Raw genomic sequence first — 25390 nt, 5'->3', positions numbered from 1 at the left:
ATTCTAATAGCCAGAAGTCATGGTTCATATTAGTACCAACAACATAGGAAGGGAAAGGTAGGAAGCCCTGAAGAGAAAATGCAGGGAGTTAGGTAGAAAGCTGAAAAATAGGGCCTCCAGGGTAGTAATCCCTGGATTGCTGCCTGTGCCATGCTCCTTTGAGGATAAGAATAGGATGATTTGGTAGATGACTGATGTGTGGCTGAAGAATTGGTGAAGGGGGCTGGGTTTTAGATTTCTGGATCACTGGGATCTCTTCTGGGGAAGATCTGACTTGTACAAAAAAAAATACGGGTTACGCCTGAACCTGAGGGGGACCTATATCCTTGTGGGAAGGATTGCTAGAGCTGATGAAGGGTTTAAACTAATTTGGCTGGAGGATAGGAACTGGAGTGATAGGGCTGAGGATGGAGCATTTGGCATACAACTAGGTGCAGTGTGCAGTGAGACTGCGAGGAAGGACAGGCAGTTGACAGGGACGGATTGAAGTGTAACATGGTGCCAAAATCAAAAAAGGGTGATGAATTCAGGGCTTAAGGTGTTACATTTGAATGCATGCAGTATACGCAATAAGTCAGGTGAATTTGCAGCGCATTTAGAGATCAGGAGCTACGATGCTGTGGACTGTGCTGAGTCATGGCTGAAAGATCATTGTTGAGAGTTTAACATCCAAATATAGACAGTGTATTAAAAGGATAAATAGGTAGGTGAAGGGGGTAGGGAGTTGGTAAGAATGAAATCATATCCTTATAAAGATGTCACATAGGATTGAAAGATGTAGAATTCCTATGGATAGAATTAAGAAACTGCAAGGGTAAAAAGACCTTGATGGGAGTTGTATAACAAACCTCCAAACAGTAGCCAGGATGTGGGATACAGGTTAACACAGGAGATAGAAAAGGCAATGTTATGATAATCTTGGGGGATTTCAATATGCAGGTACTGTAGATTGGGAAAATCAGGTTGGTGCTGGATCCCGAGAGTGAGAATTAGTGAAATGCCTATGAGATGGGTTTTTAAAACAGTTTGTGATCGACCCTACAAGGGGAACAACAATTCTGGATTGAATGACCCAAATTTGATTAGGGAGCTGAAAATAAACGAATCCTTAGGAGGCTTTGATCATTTTATGATCAAATCCACCCTGCAATTTGAAAAGGAGAAGCTGTGGATTAAAGAATATTACAGGACCATGATGAAGGAGCAGGCCAAAGTTGATTGGAAGGAGACACTAGCAGGGATGACAGCAGTATAGCAATGGCTGGGTATTTCAGAAGGTGCAGGATAGATACATCCCAAAGATGATGAAGTATTCTAAAGGGAGTTTGAGGGAACCTTGGTTGGCAAGAAAAGTAAAAGCCAGCATAAAAGCAAAAAAGAGGACATATAATGTAGCAAAAATTAATGGGAAGGTAGAGGATTGGGATGCTTTTAAAAACCAACAGAGGCAACTAAAACAGCCATAAGAGAAAGAAGATGAAAGATGAAGGTAAGCTGGCTCAGTGGTTCTCAAACTTTGCCTGCCCATGGCCCACTTATGACTTACATTTACCTCTGTGGCTCCCATCCTCCATCATCTCTGTTTAGTTGCTAAAGTTTTTGTTTTGGTCAACTGTCCTCATTATTCTAATATGCAGCCAATATTTATGTTTCAATAGGTTATTATGTTAAATATAATGTTACAGTTGTATATGAAAACTAAAACTATTTCAAATCTCTAAATTCATTTATATTATATATAACATTTTTCCCAGCAAAAAAAAGCTTTAATATTGTTACATTGGGTATATAGTGAGAACCTTGCAACTGATACAAACTAGTGAGTCTATGAACATCTAGTTGCAACTTGGTTAAAGATAATCAAAGGTCATCTCTTTTCACAACATCAAGCTTTTGCTATCAGGTTGAAGAGCTTGATTAAAACAGCATTCAATTAGATAACAGATGGAAAATACAATTTAAAATAATTTTGCTTTCTCCCAGAGCTGTGGAAATTTATCTCGAATATCACTAGTTATCCAGAAATTTTCCTTGCTGCATTTGAATTTTGCTTGAACTGTTAAATCACTTACTGTGCAGCTCAGATATTCTTGCAACGTGGTGCATTCACCCCAAATGGATCCATCACCCAATCTGGAATGTGTATCTCCAGCAGATCTCTGAACTGGAATTCCATATTGGTGTGCAGTTGTTTCAAGTGCTCAAGATATACAGTCAGAATATTTGTGATATTCCTCACAAAGCAGCTGAAAAAAACCATCTTGAAGTGCATTTGATTTGATGAAGTTGACAGACATTGTTACAGCAGCAAGGGTGTCATGCAAATGTCCTTCAGATTTCTTTTTGCAACTAACCGTTGATGGTGGTTGATACAGTGTATGGCAAAAAAACATCAGGCACAGCATTTTTTAAAATGAGCAATGAATCCTCTATCTTCCTACCTTCAATGCAGCACCATTAGTTGCAGAAGCCATTATATTTTCCAGCCAGAATATTGTTTTCCAAGAAATAACTCTTGACTTCTTCAAAAATAGTTTCACCTTTGGTATCTGTCTTAAGCTTTCAGGCAAGAAAGTATTTCCTCTACTAGCCTGATCATCATTCAAAAATCTAACGTGTCATCAGTAGAGCTTCATTATCACATAATGTGTTTTCATCGATTTGCAGGGCAAACTTCTTAACTTGCAGTTGTGCAGCTAGTTGTTTTTCCACATCATCTGACATATCATCAATACGCCTTGATACTGATGAGTTGCTCAAGGGGATAGCTGGAATAGTTTCATATGCGCTCTGATTCATAACAGTAGAAATTACAACAGAAACAGCAGGCTGAATCAATGATTCACCTTTATTATGTGGCTTGCCAGCTTTTCCAATTAAGTTTGAAATCTCATAGGATGCAAGTAAACCTTTGTCTATCTTAGCTGCTTTTTCACTAAACATTTGCTTTACTGTCGACCTTGATTGAAAATTATAATGTAGTAATAATCCAGTAACACACAATTTGGAGTAATTCAGTGTCTTGTCTTTCTTGTCCTTATGCACTGTCTCAAGTGCTTCCTCAGTTTATGTGGCCACGTGCTTTCATATGGAAGTGGAGTCATACAAATTAGACACAGTGGCAACCTTTTAATCCTGTGGGTAAGGAATAAAAGCATGGGCAAGTTATTCAATTGCTGACATTTATTCTTTCCCATGGATAATCTGATATTAAAAAAGAAAAAAATAAAATATATATCTGTGTATATACATACATATATACATGGTAATAATGCAATTCTGTGAGAAGGTTCTATAGCAAATTAGTAAATGTTAACGAAGTTATATCAAGTATAATCTCACATGAAAAAGTATCAGTATTGAATATACACGTAAAATAAAACGCTTTTTGGGCAATATTTTCTCACAATTTTTTGAATGTTATATATGCAAATTCAATGTAGCAATAAAGAGCATGTACTCACCAATAAAAGCAAATTGAACTTCCTTTCAAAATATAAGTATCAGGGATTTAATGGAAGTTGTAGTCGTAGACTTAAGGCATTCTTGCCTCTCTGCAGTTGAGCCATTTCTGGCAGATGGCCCCACTGTTGTAACTGCTGCCTTCATGTCACTTTTTTAAATATTATAGCACAATGGTCAGTGGAAGGCAAACAGAATCGGCCTCCTGCTGTATACACACTAATTGGCCTTGCTGCAGACAACCCTGTTCATCCTGCAGTTTGTGATATGGGGGTAGTTTGGAGTGTGGCTCAGTGAGCCACCCTGCAGGGTATGTGTGGTCAAGCAGGAGCAGAGATGATGAGTGCCATGCCAGATTCCATACACACATACACACCCGTTTTACTGTTTCATTTGCACCATCTGGCATATTTTCCAATTCACTTAATTCAGGGTTCCCATCAGAAAATTCTGTGACCCCCAGTTTCTTCACAGACAAGAGAAAATGTGCAGATGTTGGAAATTCAAGCAACACAGACAGTCCTGCCGAAGGGTCTCGGCCCAAAACGTCAACTGTACTTTTTTCCATAGATGCTGCCTGCTGAGTTCCTCCAGCATTTTGCGTGTGTTGCCCTCAGTTTCTTGCTTTTTATTTGTGGCCCCCCTATGAAATATGGCTCACATTAAGAACCACTGACCTAGCCAATAATATAAAAGAGGATACAAAAGTTTTTTTTTAATATAAAGAGTAAAAGGGAGACCATTGTGGATATTGGACCATTGGAAAATGATGCTGGAGAGGTAGTAGTGCAGGACAAAGAAATGGCAGATGAACTTATTAAGTATTTTGCATCAGTCTTCATCGTGGAGGATACCAGTTGAATGCCAGAAATGGATGAATGAATGAATCCGAGGCAGAAGTGAGTGTCATTGCTGTTACTAAGGAGATGGTCCTCGAGAAGTTGAATAGTCTGAAGGTACTGTAGATAAATCACCTGGATAGATGGACTACACCCCAGGGTTCTGAAAGATGTACCTGAAGTGATTGTGGAGGCACTAGTAATGAGCTTTCAAAAATCAGTGGATTCTGGAGTGGTTCCAGAGGACTGGAAAATTGCGTATATCTCTCCAATCTTTAAGAAGGGAGGGAGGCAGAAGGAACAAAGTTATAGGCCAGTTAACCTGACTTCAGTGGTTGGAACAATGTTGATGTCTATAAAGAATGAGGTTTTGGGATACTTGGAGGCACATCATAAAATAGGCCAAAGTCAGCCATGGTTTTGATAAGAGCAGAATTAGGCCATTGGGCACATCGAATCTGCTCTGCCATTTCATTATGGCTGATCCAATTTTCCCTCTCAGCCTCAGACTCCTGCCTTCTCCCTGTATCCCTTCTTGCCCTGATAAATCAAGAATCTATCAACCTTTGTCTTAAATATACATAAAGACTTGGCCTCCATAGCTACCCAAGAGTAACAAATTCCACAGATTCACCACTCTCTGGCTAAAGAAATTCCTCCTCATCTCCATTCTAAAAGGATGTCCCTCTATTCTGAGGCTGTGTCCTTTGGTCCTCGACTCTCCCATCATAGGAGGCATCGTCTCCACATCCACTCTACCAAGGTCTTTCAACATTCAATAGGTTTCAATTAGGGCACCCCTCATTGTTCTGAATTTAGGCCCAATCCATCACAGTATCTTCATATGTCAAACCATTCATTCCTGGAATCATTATTGTGAACCTCCTTGAGCCCTCTTCAATGTCAGCACATCTTTTCTTAGATAAGGGGCCCAAAACTGCTCACAATACTCCAAATGAGCCCTCATCAGTGTTGATTTTATATTCTAGTGCTCTTGAAATGAATGTTAACATCACATTTGCCTTCTTCACCACTGACTCAAACTGCAAATTAACTTTTAGGGAACCCTTTTGTGCCTCAGATTTTTGAATTTTCTCTCCATTTAGAAAATAGCCTACCCATTTATTTCTTCTACCAAAGTGCATGACCATACACTTCCTGGCACTGTATTCCATCTGCCACTTCTTTGCACATTCTCCTAATACTAAGTCCTTCTGCAGCCTCCCTGCTTCCTCCGCACCATCTACCCCTCCACCTATCTTCTTATCATTTGCAAACTTTGCAACATCCCATCATCCAAGTCATTGACGTATAACGTAAAAAGAAGCAGTCACAATACAAACCCCAGTAAAACACCACTAGTCACCAGCTCCCTTTATTCCCACTCTTTGCCTCCTGCCAATCAGCCACTGCTGCATCCATGCTAGTATCTTTCGTGTAATACCATGGGCTCTTAACTTGTTAAGCAGCCTCATGTGTGGCACCTTTCCAAAGGCTTTCTGAAAATCCAAGTACACAACATCTACCATTTCTCCTTTGTCTATCCTGATTGTTATTTCTTCAAAGAATTCCAATAGATTAGTCTGGCAAGATTTTCCTTTGAGGAAACAATGCTGACTCTGGCCTATTTTACCATGTGCTTCCCAATACCCCGAAATCACATCCTTAACAATCAACTCCAACATCTTCTCAACCACTGATGTCAGACTAGGTGGCCTATTTTTTTTTTCTGCCTCTCTCCCTTCTCGAAGAGTGGAATGACATTTGCAATTTTCCAGTCTTCCAGAACCATTCCAGAATCTAGTGATTCTTGAAAGATCATTACTAATGTCTTCATAATCTCTTCAGCCACTTCCTTCAGAACCCTGTAGTGTACACCATCTGGTCCAGGTGACTTAGTCAGTTCATCCACAATTTCCTTGTCCCCATTACTACCTTTCTAGGATCATTTTCCAGCGTTCTGAAATCCACTCTTGCCTCTCTTTTACACTTTATGTATCTGAAGAAACTTTTGGTGTCTTTAATATTATTGCCTGGCTTAATTTCGTATTCTATCTTTTCCTCCTTAGTTATTTTTTTAGTTGTCTTCTGTTTGTTTTTAAAAACTTCCCAAACCTCTCATTTACCACTAATTTTTTGCTCTATTATATACTTTCTCTTTGGCTTTTATATTGGCTTTGACTTCTCTTGTTAGGCAAGGTTGTGTCATTTAGCTTTTAGAGTTCTTCTTTGGGATGTATATATCCTGTGCCTTCTGAATTGCTGCCAGAAATTCCAGCCATCGCTGCTCTGCTGTCATCCTTGCCAGTGTTCTTTTCCAATCAATTTTCGCCAGGTCCTCTCTCATGCCTCTGTAATCCCCCTTACTCCACTGTAGTACTGATACATCTGACTTTAGCCTCTTCTCAAATTTCAGGGTGAACTCTTACCATATTATGATCCCATCCCCCTTAGGGTTCTTTTACTTTAAGCTCACTAATCAATTCTGATTCATTGCACAACACCAGTCCAGAATAGCTGGCGCCCTAGTGGATTCAACCATGAGCTGCTTTATAAAGCCATCTCATAGGCATTCTAGAAATCCCTTCTCTTGGGATCCAGCACCAACCTGATTTTCCCAATCTACCTGTATATTGAAGTCCCCCATGACTATTGTAGCATTGCCCTTTTGGCTGCATTTTCTACCTCCCGTTGTAATTTGCAAACCACATTCCTACTACTGTTTGTGGGTCTGTTTGCAACTCCTATCAGTATCTTTTTACCCTTGCAGTTCCTTAGCTTTGCCCACAACAATTCAACACCTTCTAACTCTATGTCACCTCTTTCTAATAATTGGATTTCATTTTTCACCAAACGAGCTATGTCAGCCCTTTTCCTACCTTTTGATACAATGTGCATCATTGGATATTAAGCTCCCAGCTATAATCTTCTTTCAGCCATGATTCAATAATGCCCACAACATCATGCATGCCAACCTGTTCATCTACTTTGTTCCATATACTGTATGCATTCAAATATAACACCTTCAGTTCTGTGTTAAACTTTTTCTGAATTTGTCTGCCTTTTACATTGCTTCTCACCCTGTTGACCACAGTTTTACCCTATCGTTAGCCTCTCCTTGCTCGGAGTCTCACTACACATTGCCCCTGTTTGTAAACAAACTACTTCACCCTCAGCACATTTACGCTGGTTCCTCTCTCATTGACAAATTAGTTTAAACACTCCCAACAACTCTAACAAACCTGCCCACAAGTATACTGGTCTCCCTCAGGCTCAAGTGTAACCCGTCCCTTGCCTGACAAATCTGTTGAAATTCTTTGAGGAAAGTAACACGCAGGATAGACCAAGGTGAGTCAGTGGATGTTCAGAAGGCCTTTGACAAGGTGCTGCGCATGAACCTGCTTAACAAGGTAAAGGCCTATGGTATTACAGGAAAGATGCTAGCATGGATAGAAGATTGGCTAACTGGCAGGAGGTGAAGAGTGAGAATACAGGGCATCTTTCCTGGTTGTCTACAGGTGATTGATGGCTTTCCACAGGGGTCATTGTTGGCACTGCTTCTTTTTATGTTACATGTCAGTGATAAAGGAATTGATAGCTTTGTGGCCGAGTCTACAGAGGATACAAAGATGGGTGGAGAAGCGGGTAGTGTTGAGGAAGCAAGTTGTCTGCAGAGGGCTTAGACTATTGGGAGAATGGGTAAGCAAGTACATGACCATGCACTTTGGATGAAGGAATAAAGGTGTGAACAATTTTCTAAATGGAGAGAAAATTCAAAAATCAGAGGTGCAAAAGGACTTGTGAGTTCTCGTGCAGAATTTCCTAAAGGCTAACTTGCAGGTTGAGACGGTGATAAGCTAAGCAAATGCAGTGTTAGCATTAATTTTGAGAGGATTGGAATACAAAAGCAAAAATTTAAAGCTGAGCCTTTATAAGGCACTGGTGAGGCTTCACTTGGAGCATTGTGAGCAATTTTGGGCTGGCATTGGAGAGAGTCCAGAGGATGTTCATGAGAATGATCCCACAAAGGAAAGGGTTCACGTATGAGGAGCATTTATTGGCTCTGGGGCTGTACTCATTGGAGTTTAGGAGAATGACAGGGATCTCTTTGAAACCTATCGAATATTGAGCGGCCTATATAGAGTGTATGTGGAGAGATGTTTCCTATAGTTTGTGGGGGGGGGGGGGGGGGAAGTCTAGGACTAGCAGGCACAGCCTCCAAATAGAGTGACATCCACTCAGAACAGGGATGAGGAAATATCTCTTTAGCCAGATGCCACAGACAGGTGTGCAGGCCAAGGCTTTGGGTATACTTAAGGTGAAGATTGGTGGGTTTTTGATTAAGCAAGGCCTCAAATATTATGGGGAGAAGACAGGCGAAGGGGGTTGAGAGGTATAATAAGCCAGCCGTGAATGGTGAATTAGACTCATTGGACTGAATGGCCTAATTCTGCTCCTATGTCTTCTGATCTTATTTCAGCCTGAATTCTCCTAAATGCATGCAGAGCAGTTTGAGTATTATTGTTTCCACCAGCTTTGTTGCTGGTATTAAAATTAATAGGAGTTCAATGTAGTTCTTGAAGACTTTATTCCATTGCAGCCAGGTGCCATAGCCGCAGCTCTAAATAGATTAGTCGTGTAGAATAGAGATAATTCTTGTTTAGATTCCTGTTGACAACTGTTATGTATGAATGGAGCAGGAAAGACAACGGAGTAGTAGGATTAAATGTTCTTACCGCGTCATGTTAGTTAGGCAACTTACAGTGCAAGAGTGATGACCCGGGACCTCCGAGATGAATAAATGTGCACTTCAAAGCCATGCAATCAATCAGCCACAGGCACACTTACCACATTCTTGTAATTGATCTGATACAATTCACCTATTAACCTCCACTTTAAATATACCCAATGTCTTGGCCTCCACAACAGTCTGTGGCAATGAATTCCACACATTCATCACTAAAGAGATTTGACCTGATCTCTGTTCTACAGAGGTATCCTTCTATTCTGAGACTGTGCCCTTGTGTCCCAGACTCTCCCACTGTTGAAAACATCCTCTTCATCTCTCCCCTATCTGCGCTATTCAATATTTGGCAGGTTTCAATGAGATTCCCTCTCAGTCTTCTGTACTCAAGCAAGTACAAGCCTAGAGCCATCAAGTGCTCCTTATATACATTAACAATTTAATTCCTGGGATTATTCTTGTAAAACCTCCTTACAACGGTCTCTAATACCAGCACATTTTTCTCACAAATGATCCCCCTGAATGAATCTTCCAGTTATGAAGAGAAAATTTGCCTTGCCATTTCAAAGTACTTCATGATCATTAAAGTATCTTCAAAGTATATTAGTGGAACTAATTTATTCAGAATAACAATCACCCTAATAATATATTTTGTTATGAATAATGAGATGTATTGACTCCAACTTACTGTAAGTAATGTCAAAGGATCTTCGCTAGTGGTGAATAAAATCTTGTAGAAGCCTTTTAATCAAGAATTTCTGCACTCTGTTTATATTTCACAAATTATTCCAATCTTTTAGAACTCATAGTTATTGGTAAACATGGATTAATAAAATATATCAACAAGTCTGTGTAGACTAGTTTCTTGCTAGTGGTTTGAATGTGGCTATTTTGTTATCTGTTGAAATGGCTGTGGGTAACGTGTATTTGGAGAAGTCTCAATCTGATTGCTAGGAATGAATAAAAGCATCAAATGTTCCATAATTTGGCAATAAATTGAATATTAAGGAAGATCTTACCAACTGACGATGTAGATATATAGAAAAAGTGAAGATATTCCTGAAGCTGGAATCAGAGCATACATTGTTCATACAATAGGAAAGAAACTCAAATTTTAATTAACTCCAAGCCACATTCTAAATGGGTAATACTGTATGGTGGTACTGGGAAGAAAAGTTTTTTTTTATTACTCGCTACAGAGATGCTTTGTGTTTTAATGAGTGGATTTCACTTAAAAATAATGTCTAACTAGTTTGGAATGGTCAACAAATGTTCTTTTTTAAACAGATTGGGCGTTTAGTAATTGGACAAAATGGAATTCTCTCAACTCCAGCTGTATCTTGCATAATCAGAAAAATCAAAGCAATTGGAGGAATTATTCTGACAGCAAGCCACAACCCTGGTGGACCTGATGGAGATTTTGGAATCAAATTCAATATTTCCAATGGAGGTTAGTAATACAAGCAAAATTGGCTGTTGATTAACTAATGTTTTAAAATCTGTGCTTTGATAATTCATTTTTATATTGTTTGGATAGTTTGAATGACAATAATTGCTTCATTTAGTTTCATCTGAGACCAGACATCATTTAGGCCCAACTCATTTTCAGCTGCTTTAAAAAAAATCACTATGATGCAACTTTCTATTACAGCACTTGCCAAATTGAGATTTTGTGACCCATCTCATGTGTAAGTATTTGGAGTATGGGTGAAATAGAATAAAATACAGAAGGGATGCCAGAAGAAAGTATTTAACAGAAAGCTGGTGGAAATATTTGTTTGACATTATTTCATAATTTCTGAGAAGAGTAGCTGTTTTATCTTTATTTACATCTGCCTCATTTGTTATTTTTCATTCCCGGAAAGAATAGAATGGTGTATCTTGAAAATTTATCTCCATAATGAGCTTCTTTTTACTGACCGTGTTTAGGTATTTTTCTCAATCTTGAATGCTGATATCATTTTAGCTAGTGAGATCCTTAGATGGCAACTCGGGTACATTGGGAATCCTCCTCAGCTCAATAGCACCATCTTGATGTAGTATTTGAATAGGTCATACTTGAGGTTTGCTAGTGGTTCAAGCAGAAAGCATTTCTTGGTGAAATAGATGTTTTTCATTATCTTCAGTTCTCATCCCAATCATAATTGTTCTACTTATCCCTTTAATAGCACTGGAGACAGCTATTACATCTATCCCTTCCTGTTCACTCTTTGAAAGAACTATCTTATTATTTCCACTCACCTGCTTTTAATTTAGAATGATACTGAGACAAACACTGGGTACTGATACATGTATTTAGACTGCCAAGTTTGTATTAATGTTTTTCATTTACTCTGCAGTTTAGAGCAAAACAGATTGTGATTTTTCATAAATATAGCCTTTCTCTGCACTTTCCATTCCTTTGCTATCTTAGATGTTTGAGAACTGAAAATCACAAATGTAGAGCATGTTTCATGTGGCATGCCTTTTGGAAACATCCTGAGGTATTATGTCTCACTTCTGAGTTGATTATAATTGCTATCTAGTCACAAAAGAAGTGCCTTTGTAGTATTTGTTATGTTTTATTTATTTTTAAGTTATTGTTACTATTTGAGATTTGGTTTTGTTATCTTATTTGTACCTTTACCTATTTCTGCCCAAAGATGATTAATTTTGCCAACAGGTTTGTTAATATCAAATTGTATGCTATGTATACAACACACAGAAAATGCTGGTGGAACACAGCAGGCCAGGCAGCATCTATGAGGAGAAGCACTGTCGACATTTGTTGACAGTGAAACTTAGACCTGACGAAGGGTCTCGGCCCAAAATGTCGACAGTGCTTCTCCTTATAGATGCTGCCTAGCCTGCTGTGTTCTACCAGGATTTTGCGTGTGTTGTTTGAATTTCCAGCATTTGCAGATTTCCTCGTGTATACTATGTATATTAGTTTTACTAATATTGGCACAAATAATTACTGAAATTGTAGTTGCAAAAGCGATTTCTTGGCACATTGTATTTGTTTAAGTTGCATGTTATAACTCTCTACTTTAATTCTAATGCTCTTATATCCTCTGCTTGATGGAAGGAGGAAGAAAAGAGATTGACCAGAATGAGAGGAGTCCTTGATTATATAGGCAGCCTTCCTCAGGCTTCCATCAGGCTTACTCTGTAGACAGAGTCAATGGAGAGGTGTTTTTTTTTGTGACTGACTAGGCAGCATTAACAATTCCTGCAGAATTTCTTAGGCAGATCTTTTGTCAAACCAAGCAGTGACACATCTGCAATAATTGGTGAGGGTTATCAGGGTCATGCTGAATCTCCTTGGCCTTGTATAGAAATAGAGGCACTGGTGTGCTTTTTTGTTCATTTTTATAGTTTGAAATTTCACCTCTACCTCAGCATTGCTGATACAATGCAAAAACAGAAGGATCTGAGGTTGTATATGTATAAATCATTGAAAGTGACAAGGCAGTTTGGGGAAAATGGAAGCATAATGTAACTTCATATTGAGTTTTATGGAATGGTTGGTTGAGCCACACAGGGGAAATGTGTTGATTTCCTAACACCATATTTTCATAAAGATGTGAAGATCTTAAAACGCAGGAAGAGGTTGACTGGAATGATTGCACAGATGTGGGATTTTAATCACTGGTCCTTCAGTCAATCCATGTAACTCCACTCCTTGGCAAAAGTGACAGATCTCAATAGAGGTACTTAAAATTATGAAGGGTTGACAGAGAAAATATTTTCATTGGTGGAAAAGCCAAGAAGTAGAACACACAAAATGAAGGTGATTAGCAAAAGAACTAAGTGTAACATGTGGAACAACTTATTTATACAATAAGTGTTTACGGTCTTGAATGCATTGCCAGGGAACAGATTCAGTTGTTATGTTCAAAAGGAACTGAGTAAGCATTTTAAAGAAAAAGGTCATGCAATATGGGAGTGGTGCCAGCTGTATTGCTCTTACATTGGGATTGCATAGGCAGTGGCTCAAATAGCTTCTTAACATGCTGTAGCATTTCGGTGGTTCTGTAAAATCATCATACTTTCACTCGAGCTGTTCTCACCAGCACCTACACTTGTTCTTTCCAGTAGATTAAGGAATATTAATTAGCAATTGTCCCTCTTCCTTGCAACCTAGATTTCCTGAGATCAATTGCAGTTGCCACACATGGAAGGATCTTCACTTTCATTTAGTGAGAACCAAAACCGTAGCACTCTGAAGGTAATAAGTAATGAATACAAGACACAAACAATAGAATGTCTTTTGGAGATGGATAGTATGCCCATTTATAATAGACTGAATATGTTCCAGTGAGCACAAAATGGTGGATTGGTCAAAGAAGATCCTGAAGATGTTAATTTTTTTTTGTGCAGCCATGCAAATCCCACCTGATATTCTGCTGTTGCTCTGGCATTCCTAGATCTAAATGTCAAGATTTACCTTCCTGCTATATCTGTATCTTTTAGTCTGGATGCAGGACGGACTGCCCAAAATTAAGATGGCCTGTAAAAGTGGCTGCACTCACATTTTATTTACAGCCCACTATATCAATTATGAAAAGAAAACTCACCATTTTAATGCTTTCCCACAACCTTCTATATTGCAATTCTATCAAGTCCCCGAATTGGGTTACATTCAGTTGAGTGCTATTAAACAAAGGAATGATTGTCTGCCTCTTAAAAGATGATCCACCAATTAAATAAAAGGCAAAAATGATTCTACCCAGAAAAACTTATCTTACCTAACATAATGGAGGTACCATGTTCAAAAGATCCACTTAAATAAAGCTTGCAGTATTTTTCCCACCTATTTCTGAGAGCTAAGTTAAGGTCATGATACTTTTAACATCCAGATACAAATTATGTACTCAATTGCAACATCAAAGTCTAAAAGAATAGGGAAGTTTAAAAGGTAATCTCAAAAATCAAGGTTGGTTGACCAAGGAGATGGTGGTGGACTTTAGGAGACCTAGGCCTCATATGGAGCCAGTGATCATTAATGGAGAATGTGTGGAGCAGGTTAAGACCTACAGGTATCTGGGAGTGCAGTTAGACGAGAAGCTAGACTGGACTGCCAACACAGATGCCCTGTGCAGGAAAGCACAGAGTCGACTGTACTTCCTCAGAAGGCTGGCGTCATTCAATGTTTGTTGTGAGATGCTGAGGATGTTCTATCGGTCAGTTGTGGAGAGCGCCCTCTTCTTTCTGGTGGCGTGCTGGGGAGGCAGCATTAAGAAGAGGGATGCCTAACGTCTTAATAAGCTGGTAAGGAAGGCGGGCTCTGTTGTGGACACAGAACTGGCAGAGCGGAGGGCGCTGAGTAGGCTACGGTCAATCATGGAAAACCCTGAACATCCTCTGCACAGCACAATCCAGAGACAGAGAAGCAGCTTCAGCGGCAGGTTGCTGTCAATGCAATGCTCCTCAGACAGGATGAAGAGATCATTACTCCCCAACGCCATTCGGCTCTACAATTCAACCACCAGGGGCAAGATATGTTAAAGTGCAGGGGTTAGGACTGAGCTTAAGTTACCACTCAATGCACTTTAGTAAACTATTTAAGAACTTTTTAAAAGCTATTTATTAATGCTTTTTGGGAGGGTGATTTTAGATGCATATCATATTTATACTGTTAAATACTGTATGTAATTAGTTTTGCTACAATAATTGTATGGGACACTGGAAAAATGTTGAATTTCCCTTTGGGGATGAATAAAGTATCTATCTATCTATCTTAGTTTAGGCAATATAGAACTATAATTTGACTTGGGTTCAGGAGGCAAAACTTAAAAATAAAATGGAGAGGGCTTTTATTATGATTTCTGTTTTGTGTAACACATACTTAAATCTGACAGATAGTATTTCTGATAATTTAGTCTGAAATTCCATTCACCAAGAACAAAGGGTGTCCAAAGACACCCTTCAGTTATTTGCCTAAAGAGTCATTTAATCATGTGTCATGCCATATTAAGAGACTACTCAATCCTGAGTGCATCACCGATTATCTCACTCTTATCCTTGTCTGATAGCATATCACTGCAGAATTACGTTCATGAATGTCAGCCTTACCAAATCTTGATTTTCACTTTTAGAACCCATGGCAATTTGTAGATCTCTACTGCTTAAGATCTGCCGTCTTTATAGTCTGGTGGTTAGCTTTGTAAACTTTGATTCTCAAAAGGTTTCATATTCTATTTGAGTTTCTAGAAACAATCGGTGTTATGCTTTTAACTTGGCTGTCTGAAAACAAACTGGGGAAAATCCTGTTAGTTTCAAGTGCAAATTTTGAAGTAGAATGCAGCATTTTATACAAGAATGTTAAAAGTATCTTTATTTACTGGCATACTGGAAGATCCTTAGATTTTAAATGTGTACCTATGTTTAAAATCTGTTATTTGTTCTGATTTATCTCTTTTATAGTATATCAAGTCTGCCTTGTCACTTGCAGGTCCAGCTCCCGAAGCTGTCACAGAGAAGATTTTTCAGCTCAGCAAAACTATTGAAGAGTATGCTATCTGTCCTGATCTGAAAGTTGACTTAAGCACAATTGGAAAACAACAATTTGACTTGGAGAACAAGTTTAAACCATTTACAGGTAACCAATTGATTCATCCATTTTAACACTGCTGGCATAAATTAAACTTTTACTTATTTTAGGTTAATAAGTGTTTTCAATCTCTCAGTCTCCTGATTTCTTCAGGAGTTCACTAATGGGTTTAATAATTGTTTATAAGACCATGCAATATTTGGCTCCATAATATTGCATGGTCTTATAAACAATTATCAAGCCCACTGTGTTCCTAACAGAAATGTAATTTAGAGCTTCAAATCAGGTTAATGATGTTTCACATCCCAATTTTCTTTTCCTTCACTCCTGGAGGTGCTATTTACTCGAAAGTACATGCAAAGCAAGTGTCTTATCCATTTCATAAAAAGGAGCATAATTTGAATTGGCAGTTCAAACAATAGAATAGTACCCATCAAAATTAATCACATTATTTTGGTACCAAACAATTCATTTGGATTTTCTTCCAGCCATGGATCTTGATGGGTCAAAAGGTCAAATTTTACTCTGATGTCTTATGGTCTTGAATAATGGTTTTTAAGATCTATACAATTTGACTTTATTTTTGTCGTCTTCACTCTCTACTTCAATAAAGAATGGAAATACTTTTTGCTGTACCATTGTACCCTGGCTGTGACAAGCAAGCTAACTAAGTGCAGACTGAAAGTGTTCTTGTTGTCTTAGTATTGCACAAAGAGATGCCATTAGAATTTAACTACCCAGGAACCAGTATTAATAGTAACTATGAAAATAAAGAAATCAAGTAACAATGGTTTTGCCAACTAACAATGATTTTGTTGTCGTTGGGCTATGAATGATCATCCTTTAAAAGATATAGTCACAGAAACTATTTCTAACTAACTTTCAGAGTAACAAATTGAGAGAACTTGTGTGGCAATAGGTTCGTAGAGTTAAGATCCATTGGGGATGGGGAGAAAGTTTTATGGGCAAAATAGTGTTTTTTTTTCAGATGGGACTTGATGCTTTTTATCTACAGAACAGTGCAGGTATTGATCTCTTATATGCAAAGCTACTCAAGTCACTATTTTCTGCACATTGCTGTGATTTTACTGTTCTTTTTTTTTTCTGCCTTGCCCTGCAGTTATCATTTATAATTTTTTTTGTCCCTATTCCAAAGCTAAAGCACATCAACGCATTGAAACTCAGTCAGGTGAAGCAAGAAATCCACTTGAACTTCTCTAGAAACATTTCATCCAATCTCTAATTACTGAATTATTACTCTCATGTTTTCAGTTGAAGTACAGCACAGCTGACTGTACCTTCACCTTTACCAGTCTTTTGTAACAATTGGTCTTTTTGTCATGTGCGCTATTATATACTTTAAAAATAAATATTTCTCTAGTACCCATAAGCAACTTGTGTTTATTTTTTAGTGGAGATTGTGGATTCGGTGGAAGCCTATGCTAACATGCTACGAAACATCTTTGATTTTAATGCTTTGAAGGAGCTACTTTCGGGGTCAGAGCACTTGAAGTTAAGATTGGATGCTATGCATGGAGGTATGACTGCAATGAGAAGTCTGGTTATTACTGTATTACTATTAGAACATTTTTATCTTTGAAATTTTCTGGTATAAAATATAACTGCAAATGATGAGTATTCATGAATGTATGCTCAACAAATCGACTTTAAATTGCTCAGCATTTTATTAGGAATTACATAATTGAATTATTTTCAAATAATAAAAAGGTCAGACTGCCTAGCTGTTTGCTAAGCTAGTACCTCTTTTTAACTTTAAGATTTCAAACTGCTGTAATTGATCTTTAACTAAGCCAAATATTGCATTTGCATTAAGTTGTAGTGTTACTCAGTTTCCTCAGCAGAACTATATCTCAAAAACCCTTCAATTTGTATAGCTATTTTACAATGAACTATTGCTGCAGGTCTTTGCCACATTTCAGATTTTATTTGGTTATTTTCCTTTGAAAAAACATTAATTTTAATCTTGCGTGTTTGAAAGCTGCGAACATCGCCTAAAAGTTGCTGAAATAAATGTGTTACCTTATTCTGGTTCCATGTTGTGATCTGCTTTGCCTTCCTTAAATCTGTCCTAACCTCAAGTGGATCCTCCCATAGCAATTTTCTGAATAAACCCTGCTCCACTGTGATCAGTGAATTCTTGTGAAGTGTATGTCCCACTGCTGGCTTGCTGTTAAATAGCTGATATATCTATGAAGGCTTTTGACATTCGTGAATATACGAGCTATTCATTTAATTTTTTTCCATATACAGTATCTTTGAAATTAATGCCTCTCATAATTTTGTACTTTGGGATCCCCCTTAACCTTCTCTATGCCATTAAAAACAAATCCAGCCTGTCCAGTCTTACCCTATAACTGAAATATATCATTCAGGCAACTTGGTGTATCTCTTCTATACCTTCTCCAATGCAATAACACCTTCAAATTTACAAGAGACATTTTCTTATCAAAGACACCATTTCTGCTTTTCGTTAAAAGTCTAGAATCTCAAATTAATTTGGAGCTTTGCAGTCCCTAAAATGCAGACATGTAAACTGATACCCTCCATCCCTATTTGGGAAGTTGCAGTGAGCCAATTGACAATAAGATCAAAAGAGGTTATCAAGCTTAAGGGAAATTTCTTGTTTGGGACGGGTAAATGTCTGTAAAAGGTACCTTTTTTTAGATGACGAAGCTTGATCTTTGAGGGCAGAAAATAAATCTTACAAATAGTGTCAGCAGTTCTGCATGTCCTAAAGAAATTATTCAGTAAGAATCTGCTGTTGATAGGATGTATATTTTTGCTTTAGATTCAGTCTTGACATCATTCTTTGTGTCTTTGGATTGTGATGAACAGTTAATCTTCTGCATTAATAACATTCCCCCAGAACTGGTGAAAGTTAGAGGTAAAATAAGTTTTAAGATTAAGGTCTGTGACAGATCATCACAGATTGTCACAATTTTTCTTTCTCTCAATGCCACTTTAACCACAGATAATGTAGTACAATAAATTTTAAGCTAATTTTTTTCTATTTCTGTGAGTCGGAGATAATCGAGCCATAGATGTACAGCACAGAAATGAGCCCATTGGCCCACCAATCCATGCTTACCTTTTTGCCCCCCCTACACTAATCATCAGATTTTAAAATTTTGTTTCTACTTTCACAGAACTATCTGGCCTGCTGAACAGTTCCAGTATTCTGATTCTCTAACATGAGGTTACTTCGCTTTTGACAATATTTTGTACAATGTTCAATTCATATTTGTTTTGGATTTCAGGTTTTTAATTGTCAATGGGCTGTGCTTTTGTCATCAGAATATTTACTTGTTTCATTTTATTCTTTTGAATAGTGATGGGTCCTTATGTTAAGAGGATTCTGTGTGAAGAGCTGGGATCCCCTGCAAATTCAGCAGTGAACTGCATTCCTCTTGAAGATTTTGGTGGTCATCATCCTGATCCAAACTTGACGTATGCTTCTGACCTAGTGCAGGCCATGCAAACAGGAGACTATGACTTTGGAGCTGCTTTTGACGGTGATGGTGTAAGAAATAACATTTGTCTTTTTGTCAGTATTTCAGCTTGAAGCTGTTATGGTATAATATTCCAGTTTCTAATGCTGGTGACCAATGCAAAAGGATATGAATATATTTAAAAAGACCAATTATGACAGTCAAATGGTGCTGCATGTTAGTTGCCCTCATGTTTAGTGTTGTGGGTTAGGCATTTGTCAGAATTTAGTTTTGTGCTGGATTAGAGCTTCTACTTAGTCAGGTTACATCTATATATCTCTTATTTTCTTTTATAGAAGCTGCTGGTGATGTGGTATCTGTGTGCTGTATTTTTGTGAAGTATACTTGTCTTAGAAAAGTAATAGGGAAGCCTACACCCTTGATAGTGATTTTTTTTTCCTTCCACTGCCTGTGGTTGCTATGCTTTGCCAATTCTGTGTACTTTATTTTTGGCAGCAGTGCCCTTCAGACAGCAACAGTTATTTGCACGTAGAGTGCCTTGTCTCATCCACGGATAAAACACTGGAGCAGAGTTAAGAAATCTGACCTATCAAGTCCGCTTCATCATTCCAAAGTAGCAGATTTATTATCCTTCTCAAGCCCATTCTCCTGCCTTCTCCCTGTAACCTATAACGCCCTTACTAATCAAGAACCTATTAACCTCCACTTTAACCACCTCCTTTGGTCATCTCTTTTAGCTATTTATTTGAGATGGTATTCAGTTTCTTTTGTATTCCTATTCTTTGCTCATTTGTCTAGACTTGGGCAGTTTTTCAGATGGAGGATGACTTCCTTACAGAAATTTTCTGATGGAGTGATTATTACCTATGTATGAATTCTTTCAACGTGGATTGGGTATTGCATGTGGTCTCGACAGAAGGCAAATAGAACCCCAGCAATTGGATGCTAGGCTCTTTTTAAAAAAAAAATCTTTGCTAAATCTTAACTAGATGAATTTTCAGTCCTTACTCCTAATAATTACTCCTTTGGCTCCTCCCACTTCCTCCAAACTAAAGGTGTAGCCATGGGCACCCGTATGGCTCCCAGCTATACCTGTCTTTTTGTTGGCTTTGTGGAGCAGTCCACGTTCCAAGCCTATACTGGTTTCCATCTCCCACTTTTCCTTCGCTGCATGCATGCTGAGCTCATTGACTTAATTAACTTTGCCTCCAACTTTTACCCTGCCCTCAAATTTACCTAGTCATTTCCGACACCTCCCTCCCCTTTCTTGATCTTTCTGTCACTATCTCTGGAGACAGCTTATCTACTGATGTCTACTATAAGCCTACAGACTCTCACAGCTACCTAGACTATTCCTCTTCCCACCCTGTATCTTGCAAAAATGCTATCCCCTTCTCACAATTCCTCCGTCTCCGCTGCATCTGCTCTCAGGATGAGGCTTTTCATTCCAGGACGAAGGAGATGTCTTTCTTTTTCTAAAGAAAGGGGCTTCCCCCCCTCCACCATCAACTCTGCTCTCAAACGCATCTCACCCATTTCACGCACATCTGCTCTCACCCCATCCTCTTGCCACCCCACGAGGGATAGGGTTCCCCTTGTTCTCACCTAACACCCTACCAGCCTCCGGGTCCAACATATAATTCTCCATAACTTCTGCCACCTCCAACAGGATCCCACCACAAAGCATATCTTTCCCTCCCCCCCCCGCTTCTTTCTGCAGGGATCGATACGACTCCCTTGTCCATTCGTTTCCCCCCCCCCCATCCCTTCCCACCGATCTCCCTCCCGGCACTTATCCTTGTAAGCAGAACAAGTGCTACACCTGCCCTTACATTTCCTCCCTCACCACCATTCAGGGCCCCAGACAGTTCTTCCAGGTGAGGCGACACTTCACCTGTGAGTCGGCTGGTGTGATATACTGTATTGGGTGCTCCAGGTGCGGCCTTTTATATGTTGGTGCGACCCGATGCAGTCTGCGAGACCATTTCGCTGAACACCTATGCTCGGTCCGCCAGAGAAAGCAGGATCTCCCAGTGGCCACACATTTTAATTCCACATTTGACATTCTGATATGTCAATCCATGGCCGCCTCCTACTGTCAAGATGAAGCCACACTCAGGTTGGAGGAACAACACCTTGTATTCCGTCTGGGTAGTCTCCAACCTGATGGCATGAACACTGATTTCTCTAACTTCTGTTAATGCCCCTCCTCCCCTTCTTACCCTATCCCTTATCTACCTATTTATTTATTAATTATTTCCCCACTTTTATTTCTCTCCCTCTCTCCCTCTCTCCCCCCCCCCCCCTTTCTCTCTCTCTGAATCACTCGTTGCCTGCTCTCCATCTTCCTCTGGTGCTCCCCTCCCCCTTTCTTTCTCCCTAGGCCTCCCGTCCCATGATCCTCTCCCTTCTCCAGTTCTGTATCCCTTTTGCCAATCAACTTTCCAGCCCTTAGCTTCATCCCTCCCCCTCCTGTCTTCTCCTTTCATTTTGAATCTGCCCTCCCCCTCCCACTTTCAAATCTCTTACTGTCTCTTCTTTCAGTTAGTCCTGACGAAGAGTCTCAGCTCGAAACGTCGACTGTACTTCTTCCTATAAATGCTGCCTGGCCCGCTGTGTTCCACAAGCATTTTGTGTGTGTGTTGCTTCAGTCCTGATAAAGCTTCGCCCATTTGATAACATGTATTTTGCAGTAGCATTGTTGCATTTAACTCTGCTGGCTCTCAGACCCCTTTCAAAAAATCAGTAAGTTGATTAAGAAGCCAAACAGCTAGAATAAAATACTAAATTTGGACCTGCTTAGTTTCCAGTGAGACCACATTGTTTCATTGCACAGTAACCTCAGAAGGGTGTTAACCGTTAAAGATATGTTCCTATTGGCATGCAGATTGTAGCTTTGGGTTTAAGGGTTATGATCAGCTGCAATCAAGCTGAGTGGGTCATGGAATGAGACTGTGATTGGCTAGGATAAGCAGAGCCTGATACCATGTTGCATGTGGCAGCCATTTTTATTAAAATAAAACTTGGTTGAAACAGTGGAGACACAAAAGATTGTAGATGCTGGAAATCTGAAGCAACATACAAAAAGCTGGAGGGACTCAGTGGGACAGGTAACATCTGTTCAGAGAAATGGACAATCTTTATTAAATATGAAAACACTCCTCCAGCAGTGCCCCACAAGCCTCACTTTTCAGCATGATATGCTCCTCATTGTGCTAATGTGGGTCATTCATCTTTAATTCAGTTTTTGCTTTTAATCAACTAAATGCACTATTTACTCAATACCATTAACGTACAAAATTCTGCAAAGAAATGTTTGACACATTGAGTACAACAGCTGCTTCTCAGCTCTAGATACCCATGTTTTGATCTTGACCTTGGGTGTTGTCTGTCTGGAGTTTGTATCTGCTTCCTGTGACTGCATGGGTTACCCCTTGGTGCTCTAGTTCCTTCCATGTCCCAAACACATAAAGGATGGCAGTTTAATTGGCCACTTTAAATTGCTCCTGAATTATAGGTGAAATGGGAGTAGATGATGAGAATGTGGAGAATATATATTAAAAAATGAATAGGGTTGTTGTAAATGTAAGTTGATGGTCAGCACAGACTCAGTGGACCAAATCACTTATTTTTTTTGTCTATCATCCTTCTCAATGTCTTATATCAGATTTTTCGAAGGGCAGCATTTCAACATAAAATGTATGCTATCACTGTGGTGAAAATTTCCTAAATCTTGTACAAATATACAATTAATGTCTTAAAAATAAGTCAAAATGTTTTTTTCTTCAGTTTATTTAAATTATGTTTGATCACATAGAATAAAAATGTAGTTTATTTCTTCCAGGATCGGAACATGATTCTTGGAAAGCATGGCTTCTTTGTCAACCCATCTGATTCTGTGGCTGTAATTGCTGCAAATATCTTCACAATCCCATACTTCCAACAAACTGGTGTTCGAGGATTTGCTCGCAGCATGCCCACTAGTGCAGCACTGGATCGGTGAGCATGATTTTCTTGTGGTCTGAAACTTAAATGGGTGTCTGCATTCTGGTTTTCTGTTTTGTTTTCTTAAAGGGAAGTCCCTGTTTTTAGGAGTACCTTCAAGAAAAAGTACATTGAGCATACTAATAACCTTCTGAATTTCCCTGTACTTTTGTGACTGGAGAGAATCTTTTGATTAATTCCACACAATCTTTAGAATTATTATTGAGCAAGATGCTTCAAAACACCACTTGCTATCAACTAGGGACAACGTTATTAAAGTAACTAAACTATAATGTATCTACATATTGTGCCTCAGTTAAATTTATGGCAAAGATCATCTATCCAGTAATATGGATCATACAAATTCCAGATCTGTTTGAGCTGAATTAAACAGTATTTTCTACTTCTAAGTGCTTTAAACTGAGTCAAATGAATATGAATCAACTTATCATTTACGTTGGTTTTTAGGGCCTCTGCTAAGATCTCCTGTCCAGAAAATACTTTTAGAAGTAAAGAGCCTAGTGACGTGGTATCACATGAGCAATCCTTCCCTCAATGTCAACAAAAGTCCTATTCACCTACTTCAGAAAGAAGGCGTAATGCACATACAACAACACTGCTAAGGTTGAGAGCATTGAGAACTTCACATCCCCCTGGGTGAATATTGCCAGTAGCTTGTCCTGTTCCATCTATGTTGATGCCATGGCCAAGGAAGCTCACTAGCACCTCTACTTCCTCAGGATGCTAAAGAAATTTGGCATGCCCTCTTTGACCCTGACCAATTTTTATTGATGTAGCACAAAAGGCATCCCATCTGGATGCATCACAGCCTGGTATGGCAACTGCACTGTCCATGACTATAAGAAACTGTAGGAAGTTGTGAACGCAGCTTAGCTTATCAAGGAAACCGGCTTCTCCTCCATGGACTCAGTGCTATCTTGGTAGAGCAGCCTGCATTATCGAAGTCTCCACTCACCCCAGACATTTTCTCTTCTCCCTCTCCTGTCGGGTAGAAGATGCAAAATTCTGAAAGCACGTATCATCAAGCTCAAGGACAGCTCCTATCCTACTGTTATAAGACTCTCCCTCCATGAATCATTCCCTAGCACTATAAGATGGACTGTTGACCTCACAGTCTACCTTGTTATAAACCTGCACTTTATTGTCTACCTACATTGCACTTTTTCTGTAACTGTAACACTTTATTCTGAGCTTTGCTATTTTACTTTATATTACCTCTAATGCACTGTTGTCTTGCATACTATTCATACAGGTATATTCATTACAAGTTTTTCATTGTACATATGATAAATTTACTTCTATACAACTTTTGGTGAAATTGCATTATTTATCTTTTGACAAAAATGCTTGCATGTTTCTAAACATACCATACATTCAACTATTTGTACTGAACAAACTGCTAATGAACAGCTTTACTGCTGAACACAGCCATGTTAAATTGTAAGTCAATTATTGTGAAAATAATTTACATTTCACAATATTTTAAATAATTGTGATTAGCAATGACACCAAATATGATTAGCCAGTCACTGTTTTCCTGGTTACTCAGGAATCTCCATTTGCCTGTGTATATTCTCATTTGGTGTATAGACTTAATCACCCTCTCTGTTAGCACACCAACCAAACTCATTCACAGAAACATAGAAAATAGGTGCAGGAGTAGGCCATTCGGCCCTTTGAGCCTGCACCGCCATTCAGTATGATCATGGTTGATCATCCAACTCGGAACCCTGTACCTGCTTTCTCTCCATACCCCCTGATCCCTTTGGACACAAGGGCCATATCTAACTCCCACTTAAATATAACCAATGAACCGGCCTCAACTGTTTCCTGTGGCAGAGAATTCCACAGATTCACCACTCTCTGTGTGAAGACGTTTTTCCTCATCCTGGTCCTAAAAGGCTTCCCCTTTATCCTTAAACCGTGACCCCTCATTCTGGACTTCTCCAACATCAGGAACAATCTTCCTGCATCTAGCCTGTCTAATCCATTTAGAATTTTTTACGTTTCAATAAGATCCCCCCTCAATCTTCTAAATTCCAGCGAGTATAAGCCTAGTCGATCCATTCTTTCTTCATATGAAAGTCCTGCATCCCAGGAATCAATCTGGTGAACCTTCTTTGTACTCCCTCTATGACAAGAATGTCTTTCCTCAGATTAGGGGACCAAAACTGCACACAATACTCCAGGTGTGGTCTCATCAAGGCCTTGTACAACTGCAGTAGAACCTCCCTGCTCCTGTACTCAAATCCTCTTGCTATGAATGCCAACATACCATTCACCTTTTTGACCACCAGCTGTACCTGCATGTCCACCTTCAATGACTGGTGTACAA

The 25390-nt window shown here is 39.1% G+C and overlaps 1 protein-coding gene across 1 annotated transcript in view; it reads left to right on the top strand.

The window, feature by feature from the left end:
* pgm1 (phosphoglucomutase 1) overlaps positions 1-25390 on the top strand; it is an 83131-nt gene that overhangs the window by 39070 nt on the left and 18671 nt on the right. Inside the window, exons 2-6 of the mRNA XM_059984413.1 lie at positions 10333-10495; positions 15482-15628; positions 16993-17118; positions 18931-19121; positions 22895-23049. Coding sequence (XP_059840396.1) covers positions 10333-10495; positions 15482-15628; positions 16993-17118; positions 18931-19121; positions 22895-23049 — 782 coding nt within the window. The remainder of the gene's footprint in view (positions 1-10332; positions 10496-15481; positions 15629-16992; positions 17119-18930; positions 19122-22894; positions 23050-25390) is intronic.

Source organism: Hypanus sabinus, chromosome 11, assembly GCF_030144855.1.
Source record: "Hypanus sabinus isolate sHypSab1 chromosome 11, sHypSab1.hap1, whole genome shotgun sequence".
In the NCBI taxonomy this organism is placed as follows: Eukaryota; Metazoa; Chordata; class Chondrichthyes; order Myliobatiformes; family Dasyatidae; genus Hypanus; species Hypanus sabinus.
The sequence above is the reverse complement of the archived record's forward strand: the minus strand, read 5'-3'. Positions and strand labels throughout refer to the sequence as shown.